The 16,980-nt window shown below is 36.4% G+C and overlaps 2 protein-coding genes across 2 annotated transcripts; one reads left to right on the top strand and one right to left on the bottom strand.

The window, feature by feature from the left end:
* Positions 1-9,093: 9,093 nt before the first annotated feature.
* LOC107624932 (GDP-L-galactose phosphorylase 1) lies at positions 9,094-12,042 on the bottom strand. The gene is made up of 7 exons (XM_016327420.3): positions 11,320-12,042; positions 11,021-11,133; positions 10,840-10,899; positions 10,491-10,733; positions 10,213-10,398; positions 9,832-10,080; positions 9,094-9,726 (listed from the first exon to the last, which is right to left on the bottom strand). Exons 1-7 carry the CDS (start codon positions 11,438-11,440, stop codon positions 9,406-9,408), a joined length of 1,293 nt encoding a protein of 430 aa, XP_016182906.1. The 5' UTR covers positions 11,441-12,042; the 3' UTR covers positions 9,094-9,405.
* Positions 12,043-15,203: 3,161 nt separating this feature from the next.
* On the top strand, positions 15,204-16,601 carry LOC148575713 (uncharacterized). Its single transcript, XM_088502514.1, has 2 exons — positions 15,204-15,701; positions 16,542-16,601. Exons 1-2 carry the CDS (start codon positions 15,204-15,206, stop codon positions 16,599-16,601), a joined length of 558 nt encoding a protein of 185 aa, XP_088358640.1.
* Positions 16,602-16,980: the final 379 nt, after the last annotated feature.

The raw sequence follows: 16,980 nt of genomic DNA, 5'->3' as shown, positions 1-16,980 counted from the left end.
ATTCTTTTTAAGAATCAAAATTCTTTTCGGTGCTTTAGTATAAAAATATTATTTGAAATTCAGTTCACAAAAGATTCAATTCCTTCCAAGATTCTCAAAGAAAATTGGATCAATTCTAATTATATTCTCATATTTATAATCTCAAAAATTGAAAAACGAAAAATGAGAATGAATTTTCTCATATTTTTATCATTTGTTTATGTGTATCCTCTTAATAGAGAGCTGAAATCTCTTTTTTATATAAAGAGAATTCTGATATGGATTCTTTGATTTGGAGTTTGTTATAAGGTAGTTATGATCTTTTAAATTTGAATTTGAAAGATTACTGTAATGAAAAAGCAGAACATGCGCAGAGTGAGTCCGGAATGGTCCGTAAAGGCCACGAGAATGTTTTGATTGATGTGGGTTAAGAATTTTGGGCCTTTCACCTAGGTCCAGAACAATGTCCTCAAACGTGGTGAGTCGTGCTGTTAAGAGAACGTCACGTTTTGAAAACTCATCATGTAGATAGTAGAGCTTCACTAAGTTTGATACCTTAAGGTCGTGTGATCGGTTGGATGCTTCTAAACCTTCTGATCATTGCCTGCTACTCACACTTCTCGAGATGACACATCAATTGACTTGAGTGGGGTTTTAATTCCCAAACAATGGAAAATGACCATTTTTTTCCCTGGTCAATTTATCCTCTCTCGCACTTTTTGGAAAAAAAGTATATAAACTTCGAAAATCTATCTTCTTTATTGCATATTTCTTCTTCCCTTTATGTTTTGCGATGGGTTCCTGCTGTTGCTTGCTGATGTCACTTTTGTGTTGTCATTCTCCTTCCTCGCCCATCATTGTTTCCTTGTATGCTTCCTTTTTTTCCCTTTATCATTCTACTCATATTGCGGTTGCTTTTTAGCTTTCGAAGATACTTCACTAATCCTAGTTTCTACTCCTAGAGCTATAGCTATGGATTCGAAAGCCTTTTTTCTTTTTAGTTGGTGAACTTAGTTGATAGATTAGATAAAAAAAATTGTTTCATTGTGTCCTTAGTGTAGAATAGAGTTTTGTTGGCATAGATGTTTAAGCTGATAGTAGTGGCGGTGTCCCTATTATAAGTATAGCAAGAAGAAGGCTGAAACCTATTGTCTCCCGAAAACCCGTGTTCCCCGACTTGGGCGTCCCAGATCAATATCATTGGTGCACGCCCGATGCGACGAGGACACCTTTACCTTTAAGCAATGGTGACCTTCAAAGGCTCTGTGATGATAGAGCTATCTGTGGCATGGTACGATGGAGGAGCAATATGAGATTTTCCTCCCAAGGGATCAGGAGTGAGTGTGCTACATTAATTTAAAGGCCCCACGAGTTCTCGACTCGATGTGAGTCTATAAGTCCATATTCATGATACGGGAGATTGGATTCCTTTTTTTTTTCTACAATTGTACAATCTCTCTTAAATTAGTGCCCCATGACTCCCTCAAAGATAAGCTTGTGTCATTGTAAGCCAAGGTAGCCTCAAAGTTTTCATGTACCATTCCAATCATCCTATCGTCAGTCTAATACTTTATAGTTAGGTATCTCGCGAAGACCACTGCATAAAAATCATTAATAGTATTTCTTCCTAAGATGATGTTATAGGTTATAGAGTCTTTTAAAACCACGAATTCGGCCGTGACTACTTTCATTTTACTATCGGTTCCAATGGAGATTGGTAGCCTAATGGCATCATCAAGCTTAATGAAAATGTCACCTAAATCAACGACTCCAGGTTGGTAACTCACGAGAGTTGTATCTTTTAACCCCCAAAGTGTCAAAAGCATCTCGAAAGAGGATATTTGAATCAGTTCTCATGTCTAACAAGATGCGTTTGATGAGCCTGATTCCTACTCTAGATGTTATGACCATCGAGAGATCTTCGTCCGGGTTGCCGTGTATGCAATCTTAAGGACTAAAGGTGATTTTAGGGGTATTCGAGCTTCTGAAGCTTTCACTAAAAGGACCTTTAAGTCCTTTTTCAATAAGTCCTTCCAATCACCATATTTACTACGATGGTGGGATCCAAGTCGGGTTCTTATTGTGTATATGGCTTTACACCTCTAGGATTATGCCCTTCATTATTGTCAGGCAATTTGTCTCGCTCAGTTCTCTTAGGCTCATGTATGAACTTTATGAATGAGTTTTCTTCTTTTATGGCCTGTTCCAGAGCATCTTTAAGATCAAAGCAATCTTGTGTTAGTCATAGTACAAGCTTTTGTTTACCTTCGTCCTAATCTTGTGTTGCCTAGGTTTCGGAAGGACGACTCTATCAGCGATTCGTTGATATACTACTGTGATTGGGGTCGTTAATGGTGTGTGGTTCGTGAACTTATCTGTTTGGGGTGGTCAAGGAGATTTGGGTGCTTGCTCCTTTTGTCTTTCCTTATGAGATGAAAAGTTGTCGTCTTGGCAAGGCGATTGGTTAGCGGCATGCTATTTATCGGCAGCTACTACCAGATTAACTTCTTTGTCATTAATGTATCCACTAGAGATATTCTCATATGGGATTGGTGGTCAAGTGTTTTCAAAGTCTTCATTAGTTTGTCCGTTTGTCAAACACAAACTTACTACCGAATCTATGAGACCGTCAATCTCGAGGAATTCGTCTTTGAATCTATTTAGGTACTTCCTGGTGAAATCACTACTTCAGTGCGTGACTCCTAAGAGGTTGATTGGGTGTTTAGCTTTGAAAATTTGGGTCATGAACTGCACTAAACACTTCTACGAGATGTCCGTGAATGTTGAAATTAATCCTTGGGTAAAGGAGGTGAACCCTTTTATCACTAGAGTGGTTGGGGACGCGCAACATCGAACTGCATCGGCAGCCCCTTCAAGATTTATTCTGGCTTCAAATCTCATTATATGCTCTTGAGGATCCTTTATGCCATTGTATCGCATGTCCATGGGCTTGTCAAAATTCTTTGACAAATAGACCCTTAGGATTCTAGCATCAATGGGAGTAGCTCCCGTGATAACTGGCTGGTTAGGTTGTCTACTTTTCTCTACTAGTAATCACTCTCTTGCTTCATTGTTCCAAGCTCGGGGACTTAGCTTAGCGACCTACCATTCTCATTGTGTTAGCGATCTTGGCGATCATTAGCATCGTTACACCTTATGCATCGGCCTGTATGTCGTGTTGGAGATTGAGAATGTAAACACTTTCGAGGTTCCAATCTTGTGTGAGCCTTTGTGAATTGGTTCTGGTTGGTAGCAATCTCGTGTCGCAACCCCCCTTTCTAAATTTTGTACTCGATGCCTAAGCTCATGGACAATACAAGCACTATTTTTTTCAGTTCCTCCAAAAGGCCTATAATTGGAAGACTGGAGCGTATTCCTACTTTGGTTTTCTTGCTAGCATGGGGTTATCTCAATGTGCACTATGCTCGATATACACCCACCATTAAGGTCCCTATGGTTTTGTTAGGGATGTGTTTTCCATTATCTTTGGACTGATCTTGAGAATGTTTGAGATCTAAATCCATCGCTCATCAAAGGCCACGGTTCTCACAAATAGCACTAATGTTTGTGTGTATCCTATTGATAGGGTTGATAGAGACCAACGACCAAGTGACAAGGATGGTTGAAGACAAGCCCCAATAAAAGAGGTGGTATCTGCAATGACACTCTGATACTCAAGTTAGAGAGAGTTCAACAAGGTAAAATGAGAACTAGGGTGTGTTTTCATATTTGGGAGAGCTTGAAACTCCTCTTTATGTAGGAAGAATTCTGATTGATACAGATTCCTTACTTTAGGGTTTGTTATAAAGTAATTAGGATCTTTTGAATTTGAAAGATCGTTGTGGTAAAAAAAAAAGAGCATGCACAGAATGAGTCTAGGTTGGGCCATAAGAATCACGAAAATGCTCTGGTTGTTGTGGATTAAGAATTTTTAGCTTTTAGATCAGGTTCAGAGTACTATTTAATATCTTCTCTCATATCTTTTTCTTGATCTCACTTAACAAGAGAGAAAAAAATTTAAAAAAAAAAATCTATTTCCAAAAAATTTCTTATTATACAACCTTCCTCGTCACAAATGAAAGCCACCACCTCTCAATGCCCCTCACCACCGTCTCATTAGCCAAGAATTTCGACACCACCATGAGATTGAAAACCATTCATGCGACCTTCCTTCTTACTGTCCTTAGATACATTATGAATCGCCAATATGAAGGGAAAAAAAAAAAACATAATTTGAGCTCATAACAATACAAGGCAACTTTCAGCCCCAACCCGAACTTCCTACTCTTTCTTGTTCTTTCGCATGACTATCAAATTATTCTTGATTCCACTCATCATGATCATTGTTATTGGAATCCCCTTCAAGCATAATAATGCCTAATTTTTCTTAATTCCTCTGCTTGTTGACCATGTGGTGATTCATCAATTCATTTCTAAAGATGAGAATTGTGCCTAGAATTCAGTTCAACTCAATTCTTCTAAGAAAATATTTTTTTTTCCTATTTCATTTATACTTTCCAAACACACTATTAAGTATTAAGACAAAGAATTATGCCCCCTTTTCTAAACATGTATGCACGCTTTCTAAATAGCATATATAGATCGCATATCTTCTCTTTTATAATCATATGATACATTTTTTAGGTACACAAAAATAATGTTCGCTAATTGAGTCCATAGTTTATTCATGTATTTGACTACCATCTACAAATTTCTTTTCATAATCAACTAAAATTTTCTCCTAAATTCCATTTGATTATGGAAAGAACTAATAGTGCATTTAGCTTGTGTTTTTTACTTTTTTTCAATGTTTTTTTTATTTTAAAATTTTATGAGGAAAAAAAGATAAAAATAAAAAATAAAATTTTATTGTTTTTTTTTTTATAAAATTCTAAAAATAATAAATATTAAAAATAGAAAATAGAAAATAAAGACGCAAATTAAAAGCACTTAAATTTTCTCCTTTTCCAGTAGTAGTGGCGGTTTTTGCTTTGGTGCATCCCCATAGCCACACATCCCAAATACACATAACACTCCATATGGACATCTATGTCCACATTTGCCACAATTAAGGATGCTCCAATTGATGTCTCTACACAAACCGAAACAACATTGCCGATTGAAGGCACACCTAATCCCACACGCCCCACAATTGTTCCTGTCAGAAACCACATTCACACAACGGTTTCCACAGCACGTGCTTCTTGGTGGAAACTCTCCATTGTTGTTGCATACCCATGGTCTCATGCGACACCCACCATAATAACTATGCCTTCTTTTCACAACTTTCTTTAGCCATGGTGATGATGAGACACTCGTGATGTCATTTTGGTTCAATGTGTTTGCCATTGAACTTCCTTCTATTTGGATCAAAGCTAGCCCCAAAATTAATGTCACTAATAATGTTGCTAAATTGTGTTTGTCCATCATGAACATCTAAGTTGCAAAATAGCATAATTATGAAAGGTATATATATAGATGAAAAGGAATATGATATGTCCATTAAGAGGCAGATATTCTCACGCGGAAAGAAATTAGAAACTTATGCTTCAATGATCCCAACTTGATTTACATCAATATAAGAATATTATAGCTTATATATTAATACTAACCTAATGGGGTTATTGGGGTGATCATATTTTTCTTACATGGTAGATATAACCCTTGTGGTTGGAAAATGCTTGTTGGCATTTTAATGAATGCATTATGATTAGGAGCCGCTTAGATAAAGACGCTTAAAACGTCTTTTTTTAAAGATATTTTTAAATAATTAAAATACAATACATATAATTTATTAAATTATGTTATTTTTATTAAAATTATATCCGATAAATTGATTTGGCCAAAAAATCGATAAATTACACTTTGAACTGGTCTAAATTAATATTTTTTTATAAAAAATAATACAATATCCCTATTATAAGAAATGACTAAAATATTCTTATTATATATATATATATTGAGAACTCTAAATTTTAACCTTTTTTTTCTGTGTCGTTATAGGGTTAGAATTTAGGGTTTTTAAAATTAAAAAATATATATAATAAGAATATTTTAGTTATTTTCTATAATAAGATTATTGTAGTTATTTTTTATAAAAAAAGAATATTAATTTAGATCGGTTTAAAGTTTGGTTTATCAATTTTTTGGCTAAATTAATTTGTCTAATCTAATTTTAATAAAAATAATATAATTTAATCGATTATATGTATTAAATTTTAATTAATAAAAAAATATCTTTAAAAAAAGACATTTTAAGTATCTTTATCGAAGTGAGCCTTATGAGTAATTAAGCTGGTATATGCTGATTAGTCTTCAAAGATGCAGTAGCGTTCTTTTTCAAATTTATAGCTTATTAATCTTTTTATTTTATGGCCTTTTTGCGTGATGCTTATCATCTTTATTCACTTCTTTCACGAGGAGTGGATAGTAATTCACATGAAAAGAGTTTAAGTGATCTCTAAAAAACCAAAATACTTTAAACGAAGAAAAGGAAAGAGTTATACATTACTAGTACAACCGACCATATCCTTTTGTTACAAGAAATATACCTTTTCCTCCTAGAAATAGCATAAAGTTTTTTTTTTTCTTTTTCATGTCCAAAACTAACTTTTCTCTTTTTAAAATTTTTCACAAATATTATATGACAAATATTTTTTTGAGTAAATGACACTTTTTTTTTATAAGATGTTTAATGACGCTTTCATTGCTTTTATTTATAAAATGTACACTATTCTCTCCTACAAAATTAAAATAATATACACCTTATGAAATATATAATTTTCCGATTGAAGAAGTATTATATATGTCAATATTTTCGCAAAGAAGAATACCATTTTTTTTTTTCAAATAGCTATATGCGAATTTCATATGATGAAATTTGAAAAGTTTAATCATTATTTTTTTAAATCATGTTAAACAAAACCATGTCATACTTTTTTTTCTTCATTTTGCTCAAAACTATATGATTTTGATGTGTGGGTTAGTTTTGAAATCGGTTGAAACGCACAAACAAAGACAGTTGATTCATGATTTAATTCTTTTTAAAATATGAAACAAGAATTTAAGTATTTGGACTTGTATGTAGCAAAATGTGTTAATGTGTTTGTTTACCAAGCTTTTTTTTTCAAAAAAATTGTTAGAACACATTTTGAGATACCTAATTTTCAAATAAACACCTACTATCGGAAAAGTGACCGATTTAATTAGTTGTTAAAACCTTGACCGCTAATATATAATCAATAAATGATTTTAGAGACCGATTTTCAAGTAAGAGCTACTAAACTAATGGCAAAAAAGATTTGTCGCTAAATCGGTCTTTAATAAATCGATTGCAAAATGGATATTGGTTGTTAAATTAATCAATAAATTATGACGGATGTTTCGGTTGCACAATCAATCGCTAATACATTGCCTATAATTTTGGTCTCCAGTAGCAACTAACTTGGTCGCTAAATTTTTTGGTTGTTAAATTGATCGTTAATACCTAATCGAAAAATGTGAATACCATTTTAACCTTATATTATATTATTTGATTTGTAATAAAAATAATAACAAAAATAATTAATCTTTAAACTTTTGAAAGATAAATATTAGCAAAAGTAAAATTAATCTTTTAAAATGCTAAAAAATAATTTATAAATTGTAATTGATTTAATATAATTTAAAGAAAAATCAGTTTTTTATAAAGAAAAATCAATTTTAGATAAAAAAAAAATTAGTTTTTTTAAATAAAAATAAATTTTTATATGCAAAAACTAATTGTTTTTTCATGTAAAAATGGATTTTTTTAAAAATTAATTTGGCTTATTAACTTAAACAAAATTTTTTATTAATCAAACTCAAATTTATTTTTTTTGTTAATCTTAACCATATGTATTCCTACATATTAATAATAAATTTTAAAATAAAATAATTATATTTATAAATTTTATTTTAATATAAATACTAATATATTTTTTTATTAAAATTTTTTGCCTCTTCAAATATTTTTTTCAAGTTCCGTTGTACTCTCATTTTTTATTAAATTAATTTGTATTGATGTAGAAAATTTGGAATCACAGGGCTATTTTAGTCATTTCATATAATATTTTAGTCTTGTCCATGTGTATCTAAACATAATACTAGACATTACATTAGTGTCTTGTCCATCGTATCCAAACACAATACACAAAAGATAATTTTTAGTGTCTCCGTCTTATTGTCTCTGTTTCAGTGTCATGTTTCTGTCATGTCTCTAAAAACAAACGCAGCCTAAATGTCAACCATGTTTAAGTGGTGGTTTATGAAATCCAAGCAGTTGTCGGAAACTTGGTTGCTGAAATGGAGATGGATGTAATGCATAAAATGGCACTCACGCCATGAATGGCTTCATATAAAAGCGTGTAATATCACGGGCTTGGCAAGTATAAATGTTCCAGAAGAAGTGATTAAGTGAAGAAAAACTCATTTTGTTGGGATAAAAATTTGAGCTGAATATGCAAGTTTGATATACTAACCAATCCAGCCCTTGTCACTTTAACAAAAGATCGTACAATTCCTAACTAAAACGGATAGACCATACTACATCAAAATAAAAAAAAAATTAATTATTCGATTAATCTTTATAATTTTATCAAATTTATAATTAAATCATTATATTTTTTTTAGTTAGATTCCAATACTATTTTCTAACTATGTAATTTAATCTTTTTCATGTAAAAAATGTTAAAATTAACAAAATATTTCTCTAAAATACATATAATAAAAAATCTAATTAAGTTTCTAATTATGAATACCTTCAAATTGCTTAAAAAAAACATATTTAATTAACTCTTAACATTTTTTAGCCTAAAAAATAATTAATTACAAAATTAAAAATAATATAAGAATCCAACAAAAAAATAAAATATAAAAACCTAATTGTAAACTTGATAAAATTATAAAAACCAACAAAATAATTAAACCAAATATAAAATAACAATTAAAAAGGAAAGAGAGACCCCCGGGGAGAGAGAGAGAGAGAGAGAGGGAGGGGTTCAATCATAAAATCACCTTTATTATAATGGGAAACACCTTTTTAGTTTTTACACACTATCCACGTTTTCCACCTTCCTAATCACCTAAAGCAATCAGTTTCAGCCAAAAACAATACAGATACCAACCGTAATTTTGCACATAAGTTCACATAACAGAAAGGAAGTGGCAGGTCAACCACTTATTGCATAGTTACATCACATCATTACATAGAACAAGTATATAACCAAGCAAGGAAACACAGCATCAAACCAATACAAACCACATTATTTTTCAGGTCCTTTAAAAGCACAGGACATATTTCCAACCTTTATTAACCACCACCATAGATGGTACTGGTTTGAACTGATACATCATACTATGGAGTATTATACTGGAGAATCAATATAGATTTGTTCATCAAGAGCATTGCTACTGGAGAACAAGACACTCTTGTGAACCAGCCACCATTGCAGGGGAAGGACTCGAGCCAGCTTCCTCTACACATTGGCATTTGACCTCGAGCTCGCTGGATGTCATGGCTTGAAAAATGAGACAACTGACTTCTTGAAACCTCTCTTCAGAGAGCGAGACTTCAGCAAGAAGCCGCCAAGCATTGGCTTCAGATGCCTCTTCATAGTCCTTCCTCCTCTTCAACACCATGTGCCCACTGATTTCCCACACAGCAGGGTTGACTTGAGTGTCGAGAAGCTCGGCACTCACTTCTCCAAGAGCTTGTTTCTCAGCATAACACTGTTTCATCCATTTTGGATAAGTTGTCACAAATATTGTTCATGGAACTGACGAGTGCAATTTAAATTTTCAAACAACTTAAGATAAATTCCAAAGCCAATTTACCTGTGGTAAGAGGAAGACTTGTCTACCACAATCAGAAATAAGAATATTGTAAGGTATGTTATTGTGTTGAAGACAGATGCATGCATCTGACACAGTGTTTGCTAAATCTTTGAGCAAATGACCACCCTCAAACACAAGGCCTCGGATGGGGTAGTTCAACAATTTTGAAATCTTCACACCCCGATTTAGTTTGGCAATTTTCTTAGTAGGGGCCTTCTCAATGGGAAAAGGCACAGCCAGATAATAAGCCTGAACATGCCAATCACAAAATTGAAATAAGTTTTATTACTGAGGTAGCATTGTACAACAGAGCAATAAGCTAATAATCAACATGGCCAATAAGGATATGATCGCAAGCAATTCAGATTCGGAAACCAGTACCTGGAAATGAAGATGGTTAATAGTTGCAAATGCACCTAGGCTGTTGTAACCTAATCGAAAGTATGGATTTCCTGCTTCTACTGCCATGTGGAGTGCAAGCAGAAAGCTGGCATGATCAATCCTTTGGGGCAAACACTCAAAAATGCGAGGAATTAGCAGAACATGCCCGTATTCAATAGGACTGACCTGTTAAGACACATCAAGCATAATCCCATATAAGCACTTATTCTATGAACCCTTGAGGTAAAAAATTTCAACACAAAATTTAAGAAACTCACATTGATGGCAACAACACTAGGAGAGTTCTCAACATCAATTGGCGCATTGGGAAAGAATTGGACTTCGCCATCACTGCTTGCTTCGAATTGAAACAGGACCTCTTCCTGCCCAATTTTGGTGAAGTTGAATTTGCTCTCATCAAAGGGTTGGAGGACCTTATCAACTTGGAACTCAGTAGGACGCTTCTTGAGGTGGCGGCCTTCATTCAGCTGGGCAATAAAACCATACTCACCCGGAATCACCTGCACCAGAATTACCCCCAAAAAACCACACATGAAGCCTAGTGCAGAGCTAGTAGTTTATCAAGATAACTAGAGAACATCAAATAAAGAGGGCAAGAAATCAGACCTTAGTTTCGCAGGCAGTAACATCATAGCGAAAAAGCCCTCTCTGCATCCGATCTTCCCACTACAACACCAAAGCATAAAAACTTAAGCACATAACATGATAAACAATACATACAACAACAAACTGATGAAAATGTTAAACTTGTTGATCAAATCCGCCACCATAAAAAATTCATAATTACCTCCCCAAGAATGAGCGAGTCCAAAAAGGTGACAGGTTGCTCTTTGCATAGTGGCAAGTCCTTTCCACCAACCTTCTCAACCTCTTTAAAAGCATACAAAGGGAGCTTCGCCGCTGTAAAAAAAAATATCGCACAAAATACACCATCCAACACATCATGCAAATAAGTAAACCAGTAAAAAGACAGCAGAATTTAAACACAAAAATAAAAGACACACAAATAAGCCTTAAAATACATCTACAATATCATGCATGCAAGTAAAAATTTAAATTTTTTTTCTTTAAAAATAAAGAAGATACCTTGAATGCAACAGCTCTTGAGGCAATTCCGGCCACATCCTTCAGAAGGTGGAGCAGGCACCCCAACCTCCTCTTTCTGAAAATTCGAAACCAGGGTGGCAACTCTCTTAATGCTCAACATCTTTACCCTTTCTCTTACCCTAAACCCCAAATCACAACCCTAATCCCAATTACCGATCGAAAATAGGAGATCTTTATTATTTTTTCTTGCTTTGCGGAAAGGAAGAAGAGATTAATAATTGGAGAGCTAATACGACACTAAACAAAGAGGGAAGAGAGGATGTTGTGGTTGTTGTGGCCACCGCCGGCGAGGAAGAGGAGGTCAGAGGGGCTGCCGCCTTCAGAAGGCAAAGCGCCACGTCCGCCGTGCGGCGAAGGGTTGGAGGCAGTTAGGCAACCCTTGCGTCGTAGAGAGCGGACATGAGTTAAGGGGCGATATACTCTTTGAACAGCCGTGATGCCTGCAACGCCTCAAACCCTGGGTTTCAACCCTCCAATCCTTCTTCCTCACTAGAACAAAGAACAAGATGGAGAACAATATTCTTGGATGGGGATTCCGTTTGAACCCAGAGGTTGGGGATTTGGGAGATCTTAAGAGACGGAGACAAGTGTGGTTGGTAGTTGGAGACTACGGAGAGGGGGTTTTGTTTTCGTTTTTTGGGTTGGTTTGTTAATTTATTTTTTTATTTTTGGATGTGGTTGTGATCTACCATCAGATTTTATGATTTTATTTTGTTTTTAGGAATACTTTTGGTCACTCGTTTTTAAATAAACTGTTTTAATGATTAAAAAGCTCAATGCCAGGCTCATTTTTTTTTTTGGAGTTGAACCCATCTTGGCCCCTAAAATTTTCGAGGGCCTCAATTTTGATCTCAAAATTTATAGTTACCAAATTAACACCCCAAAATATAGAATTGTGCTTCACGTTTGCTCTTGTCACTAGTTCCGTTAACAGAATTCTGATGTGGCACGTTAAGTCGCCAGCGTATGTATTCATATGTCACCCACCTTACCAGAGTTGATTTGTGATGAGTGAATGATGTGACAAAATTTGAATCAACTCAAAGGTTCATTGTCATGTGACAATGCTCTCAATCCAGTTTTCAAAGGCCTCCCATGAGCTAGCCACCAGCACTCCTTCAAGTTGTCATATCCTAGAACCTTGTAATAATTTCTTATTGAGAACACGTCCAATGTATCTTTCTCTAGTCCAAATAACTGTTCAATTTGGTCTCCGACATATACAAGTTCTCCATCTTCTTTTGTCTCAAAACTTCCTCCATGGTGGATGACAATTGTTATATCATCATCCATCTACATTGTAAAATAACAAAAATTTCAACAATAATTTTAAAAAACAAAGCATACTGACTTAACTGACTTCAAACTCCAAAGAGGACAATAGGTCATAATTCATTTTAAAACAACAAATTTTTTAAACACAAGCAATAACACACACATAATAACATTTTTCCACAGACAGCAAAAGATAAAATCGACATTCTCTTCTTCAGCAAGGAAAAAAAAAATCCTAGCATCATTCACATGCAACAATTTCCAATGCCCTAAATATAACCAGCACCTTGTTTCGACAATAACAATGCAATACAAAAACCCAAACAAAAGCCAAAAACAGATTATTAAGAAATATGTGAAAATAAATAAAACTTCACTTCCTAACCTGATCTTCTTCGTTTCTTTCCACGCCCATGTTAGTTCGTCAGCAACCTCACCCATCAGTCCAATACACCACCAATGTTACTCTGATTCTCCTTTTTCACAGTCAAGTATGCGAGAAGAACAAAAATGTGGAGAAGAAGAATAGAAGACAAAGAGAAGGAAGAAGAAGGGTCAAGCTATGTCTGTGTCTTTATCTACATGTTGGCCCAACTTTTTTAACCCAATGAAGCCCTTAAACGATGTCACAATGAGTTAAAACTGAGAGGGAACATAAAACGACGTCGTTTTAGGCTTTCCTACGTGTCAATTTAACGTGCCACGTCAGATCTCCGTTAACGGAGATAGCTACGGGGACAAACGTGGGTCACGATTCAATATTTGAGGGTTTTAATTTGGTATCTATAAATTTCGGGGTCCAAATTGAGGCCCTCGAAAATTTCAGAGGCCAAAATGTGTATCAACTCTTTTTTTTTATATGGAACAAAGCTTGGTGTTGTTCAATATAATGGATGCATAGGCAAATTTTTCCCTGCTATGGTGTCAAACGTTACCTGCGTTTTACTTTTGGCCTGTTTTTTTTTTTTTTTTGCTCACCAAAGAGAGCAAACGTGGGCTGCATTTTGCTTTTTCAAAATTTTTTTTAATTTTTTTAACCCAAACGCGGCCTGCGTTTTGTGATGGGTTATTTTTTTTTTGTGATAACAAAACGTAGATTGCGTTTTGTACCGAGGGTCAGCATTTTTTTTCTTGTAAACGCAAAATGCAGGCTGCGTTTTTTTGTGTTGTCAGATCACTTTTTTGAAAAATTAAAAACGCAGGTTGCATTTGTTGAGAAAAAAATATTTTAACGAAGGAGCTTGCCTATAAATACGAGGCACTCCCCGCCCAAATGGCCTCACTCCCATTCTACTCATCATACTCTTCTTTCATATACATAAGTTGCAGTTCTTAGTTTTTTTGGTAGTTAGGTGTGTCAAAACAATCGGAGTAGGTGAGGTTGAAGTTATGAAAAATATTGTAAATTTGCGAGTATATTATAACGGTGAAGTTATACCAAACACACATGAAGGAGTGACTTTTGTTTGTGAATGTCCGTTGTCATTTGCTATTCTCTGTACCATGAGCTTTGTCGAGTTGCAAAATGGGCTTTGTAATAACATTCAAAGCCACATTTTGAAAAGGGTGAGCAACCTTTTATACAGAAGTCATGTGCAAGTATTTAGTGGGCTAATACAGTTTCAATTAATGCCCATCACTGACGATGCCAATATGCAGCAGATGTTCTGTATTTATCAACAAACCCGATTTCACATGCCGATGATAGAGTTGTACGTTGAGTTTGAACAGCAGTTAGGATCAGGCACGGTCGGCGAGGAGGTCAATGTTGATGAGCTTGGGGATATAGATTGGGAAGAAGATAACAATGACAGTGAAGAGGAGTTCGAAGCTAACTATGAAGTCGACGACGAAAACGATGACGGAGACTTGGCAGGCAATCCAGATGTGCAAAATGAAGCGAATGCGATTGCAAGGCAGCACCCGTTTGGTGTTCCGTCTTTTATGCGGACTCTAGATCTCGAAGCCATGCATGCCCCGGAATTTCCTGAGTATGCGAATACGGGTATGTTATGATTATTAACTCAAGTTTCCTACAGTGTTTATTTTATTTGCCTTGTCTGATTGATGGTGGTGCGCATGTCGTAGGTGAAGGCAACGCTGCGACGGAAGATGGCGAGTTTAGTGTTGGAATGGAATTTGGTTCGAGAGAGTCGGTGATATCTGCAATCAAAAGGTACACTGTCTCTAGAGGAGTTGATTACACTGTGTATGAGTCTGAGCCGCAGACATTTTATGCGAAATGCAAGGGGTATGGTGCAAGGTGCGATTGACTTATCCGGGCTAGCTTGATTCGAAAGAAAGCTTGTTGGAAGATCAGGAGATACAATGGCAAGCACACGTGCACCGTGGGAACGATATCACAAGATCATGCCAAGTTGGACTCGGACACAATTGCACATGCCATTAGGCCGTTGGTTGAATCAGACCCCTCGATAAAGGTAAAGTCTGTAATTACAGAAGTTCAATCCAGGTTCAACTACACTATCGGTTACTGCAAGGCTTGGTTGGCAAAGCAGAAAGCTGTTGCCAAGGTTTTCGGTGATTGGGAAGTTTCTTACCAGACTCTGCCAGTATGGTTGAAAGCAATGACGGTTAAAATACCAAGGTCTTGTGTTCAAATCAAAACGCTCCCCGTTTACCGTGAGACTGAGGAGGTTCAAGGTGTAAGAGTTCTGCACCGTATTTTTTGGAGCTTCTATCCATGTATTGTAGCATTTAGACACTGCAAGCCACTGGTGCAAGTTGATGGGACGCACCTGTACGGAAAATATAAAGGTGCACTTCTGGTAGCGGTTGCACAAGATGGGAATCAAAACATTGTGCCTATTGCATTTGCTATAGTCGAGGGCGAGACGGCAGACGCGTGGGAGTTTTTCCTAACGAATTTGTGGAGATATGTTGTTACCATTGATGGTGTGGGTATTATTTCTGACCACCATACCTCCATCGACGCTGCAATAGCTCACAGTAACGGTGCATGGTCACCACTAAGGGCGTGGCACATGTACTGCATCAGGCACATCGGCTCCAACCTCTTAAGGAGGTTCAAGACTCCATATTTGCATAAACTCGTGGTGAATACAGTTATTTCAACTCGCTATTATGGTTCTATTCATAGTAAATCTGTGGCATCTGCTTATGAATAAATGGTTTGTTCAACAGGCTATTCTAGGATCGAGCAGGAGTACAACAAAAACTACGAAAGGCTTAAAGAGCGAGATGAGGCATATACTCAATGGTGCGATGAGATCGGTGTTGAGAGATGGGTGTTGGCATTCGATGGTGGTCATCGTTGGGGACATATGACGACAAACTTGGTAGAGTACATAAATTCTGTCATGAAGGATGCACGCAACCTTCATATGACTGCCCTGGTCCGGTCAACTTTCTATCGGCTGAATGAGTTGTTCACTCGGAAGAGTACCGAGGCTCATGAGCATCTCCGCAACGGATTCACGTATTCAGAGTTCGCAACGAAGAGAGTTGAAGAAAGCTTCCGACGTGCAAGAAACGTTGTGGTCAACCGGTTCGACAGGCGCAACGAGATGTTTGAGGTTCGCAAAATGCAAGATGGTACCATTTACACTGTCAACCTTGCGCAACGACACTGCGACTGTGGCCATTTCCAGGTCAAACGACTTCCATGTCGCCACGTGCTTGCATGTTGTGCCAACCAGCGTCTCGATTGGCAAGTGTACGTGCACGATGTGTACAAGATGTCTGAAATTTGCAAGGTGTACAGAGACGAGTTTGTTCCAATGGGTGACCCATCTACATGGGATAGATACGAAGGAGCGAAGGTGATCGACAACTGGACATTGAGGTGCGCGACGAAAGGAAGACCGAAGTCCACCCGCTACTTGAATGAGATGGATTCGCGTGAGATGCGTGGTACTCACCGGTGCACTATATGTGGACGCGAGGGACATAGCCGCAGCCGATGTCCTCAGCGCGCAGGTCCAAGCTCCGCTAGAGGTCATTAGTGGTTAAGCTTTTCAATGTAACATCTGTTATGACCTACTTCACAATTATATGTTACTTTTTTTGTAACATCGTCATTTACTTTAACCTAGTTAACAATTTATGATAAATAATGTTTTTCCTGTTGCTGCTATGGTTCATCGGCGCCAACCTGTTCGCCTAGAACTCTATCTGATAGTCGGAGGTGAATCCCATACTGCTGTGTGTACCAATCGTAGTACACTAGGAGATGATGGAAGTCAATAATCTCCTCGCCTAGCTGCAATGTGTTATAGCGGTCAACTATCCATCTGTTAACCCATTGAATGTAAATCTGTCCCCAGTCATGGTTTTGTGCTCCTGTCAACCGCTTGCAGTGATCACGACCAAGGTTGAACGCGG

This window comes from Arachis ipaensis, chromosome B1 (assembly GCF_059453495.1).
Source record: "Arachis ipaensis isolate K30076 ecotype BB chromosome B1, ASM5945349v1, whole genome shotgun sequence".
Classification (NCBI taxonomy): domain Eukaryota; kingdom Viridiplantae; phylum Streptophyta; class Magnoliopsida; order Fabales; family Fabaceae; genus Arachis; species Arachis ipaensis.
The sequence above is the reverse complement of the archived record's forward strand: the minus strand, read 5'-3'. Positions and strand labels throughout refer to the sequence as shown.